The sequence below is a fragment of the Cebus imitator genome, unplaced genomic scaffold (genome assembly GCF_001604975.1).
Source record: "Cebus imitator isolate Cc_AM_T3 unplaced genomic scaffold, Cebus_imitator-1.0 Scaffold2, whole genome shotgun sequence".
Classification (NCBI taxonomy): Eukaryota; Metazoa; Chordata; class Mammalia; order Primates; family Cebidae; genus Cebus; species Cebus imitator.
This window is the reverse complement of record NW_016107317.1, coordinates 123,497-126,774: the sequence shown is the minus strand read 5'-3', so window position 1 is coordinate 126,774 and position 3,278 is coordinate 123,497. Positions and strand designations below refer to the sequence as shown.

The 3,278-nt window shown below is 44.1% G+C and overlaps 1 protein-coding gene across 1 annotated transcript in view; it reads right to left on the bottom strand.

The window, feature by feature from the left end:
• LOC108303906 (apoptosis facilitator Bcl-2-like protein 14) overlaps positions 1-3,278 on the bottom strand; it is a 19,448-nt gene that overhangs the window by 2,537 nt on the left and 13,633 nt on the right. The window contains exon 4 of the mRNA XM_017527869.2: positions 2,646-2,912. Within this exon, the coding sequence (XP_017383358.1) occupies positions 2,646-2,912 (267 nt within the window). The remainder of the gene's footprint in view (positions 1-2,645; positions 2,913-3,278) is intronic.

The following is a 3,278-nucleotide window of genomic DNA, read 5'->3' as shown; positions in this document are numbered from 1 at the left end:
ACCGTGTTGACCAGGATGGTCTCGATCTCTTGACCTCGTGATCCACCCGCCTCGGCCTCCCAAAGTGCTGGGATTACAGGCTTGAGCCACCGCGCCCGGCCTCGCTTAGCATAATGTTTTTAAGGTTCATCCATATATCAATACTTGCTTTATTTTTAAAGCTGAATAATACTCCATTGTGTGGCTATCTTACATTTTCCTTATCCATTCATCATTCATCAGTTGATGGACATTTGGGTTGCTTCCACTTTTTGGCTGATGGAAGCTATGAACACTCATGTACAAATTTTCATATGAAAATGTTTTCAACTTTCTTGGGTATATATTCAGGAGTGGAATTGGTAACTTTATATTTAATATTTTGGTGAACTCTCAAGTTGTTTTCCAAAGGGACTGCACCATTTTACAATCCAACCAGCAATATAAAAGTTTCTAGTTTCTCCACATCCTCACCAACATCAATACTTTTCTTTTTCATTTTAGCCACCAGAGTGGATAGAGCTCAATGATGCTTTGATTTGCATTTTCCTACTCTTGAAAGGAAGATGTCAAACAAATAACTTTTCATGTGCTTTTAGCCATTTGTATATACTCTTTGGAGAAATGTCTATTCAAATCTATTGCCCATTAGAAAACTGGGTTGACATTTTATTGTTCAATTGTAATAGGTAATTATGTATTCTAGATATGTCTTTTATTAGAAATATTTGCAAGTATTTTTCCTCATTCTGTGGGGTTTTTTTTCACTTTCTTGGTGGTGTTCTTGGAAGCACAAAACAAAATCCAGTGTATCTATTCTTTTGTTGCTTGTGCTTTTGGTGCAGAACCACTGCTTTTTATAGCATATTTATGATATTTTAGCTACATTAGTGGGTTAAATCAATTTTTGAGAGCTGGCCTTTGAATCTAATTAATAATTGTAATTTTTCTGAGAAAATATATTAAGGCGACTAACAATGATTTTTTTAAAATGAATGCTTGAAACATAGTCAATTGGGAATTTGATAATTTCCTGTATCTTATTATGATGCAAACATGAAGTGTTAGAGATTAGAGGCTGTGCAGCTGTGCAGGCTTTGAACTGGAAGGATCATGAGAGGCTTTGGGGCAGATGAGGGCTCAAGAGGGTTGTTGGGGTGCAGGGGATCCTGGAAAGAAGAATAGGTAGAACTAAAATGATGTCAAGGAACCTGTCCTCCTTTTAGAATGAGCTAAGGCAGCTTGAGTTTAGAATATTTAAGAGCAGCCTTGGGGGTTATCATAGCTGGCGCAAAAGTGGGAAATAGAAAGGAACTCGATGTGCAGCCAGTGAAGACCATGGCAGCCACTGAAGACTATGGTGAGCACTGAGGACCATGGCAGCCACTGAAGACTATGGTGGGCACTGAGGACCATGGCAGCTACTGAGGACCATGGCGGCCACTGAAGACCATGGCGGTCACTGAGGACCATGGCGGGCACTGAGGACCATGGCGGCCATTGAGGACCATGGCAGGCACTGAGGACCATGACAGGCACTGAGGACCATGGCGGGCACTGAGGACCATGGTGGCCACTGAGGACCATGGCGGGCACTAAAGACCATGGCGGCCACTGAGGACCATGGTGGGCACTGAGGACCATGGTGGCCACTGAGGACCATGGCGGGCACTAAAGACCATGGCGGCCACTGAGGACCATGGCAGGCACAGAAGACCATGGTGGCCACTGAGGACCATGGTGGCCACTGAGGACCATGGCGGGCACTGAGGACCCTTGGTCAAGATCAGCTGCACTTTCCTTCTGTGAGCAAAGAGACCAAGACACTGTGGAGGTCCCAGGGTCACTCCAGCCATGCCTAGAGCCGACTCAATGCTCCTGCTGGCTCCTGGACCATTCTAGTGGAAAGAGTACTAAGGAAAATGTGGGGTGAAGGTCTGTCTGCCTAGGAATGCCTAGGCCTGTTGAGAGTTAAAGTCCTGGGGTAGCACATTTTGGCACAGTGGACCTTATGTAGCCACATATGTATTGCCATATGTGGCGGTTTGAAGGAGATCTGAGGAAATGGGGATGAAGGATAGGAGAAGGTTTGAGGCACAGGAGGAAGAGGTCTGTTTTGACTGATATCAGGTAGTTAAAAATAGATGAAAGCTTAACTGTATGCTTTTTATTTGGTAACAAAGTGTTCCCCTCAAAATGGCTGGGTCAAAGCAACAATGACAAAAATGTCATGTACCCTGAGTCTCTGCATGAGGCTTAGTCCCTGCGATCTGTAAGTTGCTGCAAGTGTGAGGAACTGTCTGCCTGCCCTTGTCTCCCTGCCAGGCTTCTGTTGCCTGTAAGATTTGTGAAAACAGAAATTATATCTATCTAAACATTTCTTATCTCAGCATCTCCTCATTTCCTGTTCCATCTGACCAGTCCCTCTCTGTCCATACGCATACCCTACATACCCTTGAAGAACTCAGTAAATATTTATTGATGATGAAGATAATCATTAAAAATATGTTCCCATCAATGCGATTTATCTCTTGCCACTCAGGTGTCTTAAACTCATGAGAACTGCTTCACAGATGTGTTCCCTTCATTTAAAAAAAAAAAAAAAAAATCCCATCCCATCTCCTCTGAGTTCTGAGAAAATTTGTTTGAAAATAGGATACACTTACCCATCCACCGTGCTGCTGGATCCATGGTGAGAAGTTCTCTTTCAGGTACTTGGTGCCAAAGCCCAGCACCCTGTTCATCGGATGGTTGTCAATAGCTGTGAGCTTGGCCATGGCGTCTATTGCAAGGGCAGCCTTAAAACCATGAGCTTTGACCTCTGATTCTCCCCTGGTGTCCACACCCATTAGGACCCGGTCTGTGATGGTCTTAAAAACAGGGTAGGACAGCCCATCCTGGATGTGGCCCATCAAAGCCTTGTTTTTCTTAAGCTGTGTATAAGAGAATAAGCACTCAGTACAGTCGCTTGGCTCCATGAGGCAGACAGAAAGCCATTCTTCAGCTCAAATCAGGCCATCAAACCAACCTATGGCAAACCCTGGATGCTGGTTTTAACTAAGGGAATGGGGATGAAGGCAGTGTCCTGCAGAACCAGAATGGGCATGTACCGCTCGGTGAATTTTTTCAGCGGCACAAATATGTGATAAAATGGAACAGTTCATTCATTTGACATTCAACAAATATTTCTTGAGCACTTATAATGGGCAGGTAGTGTGGATGACCGAGATGCAGGTCCTCACCCAAAGGGCTCACAGTTTAGTGAGAATTGTAAAACAATGCGATGTGCTTTGCCAGAG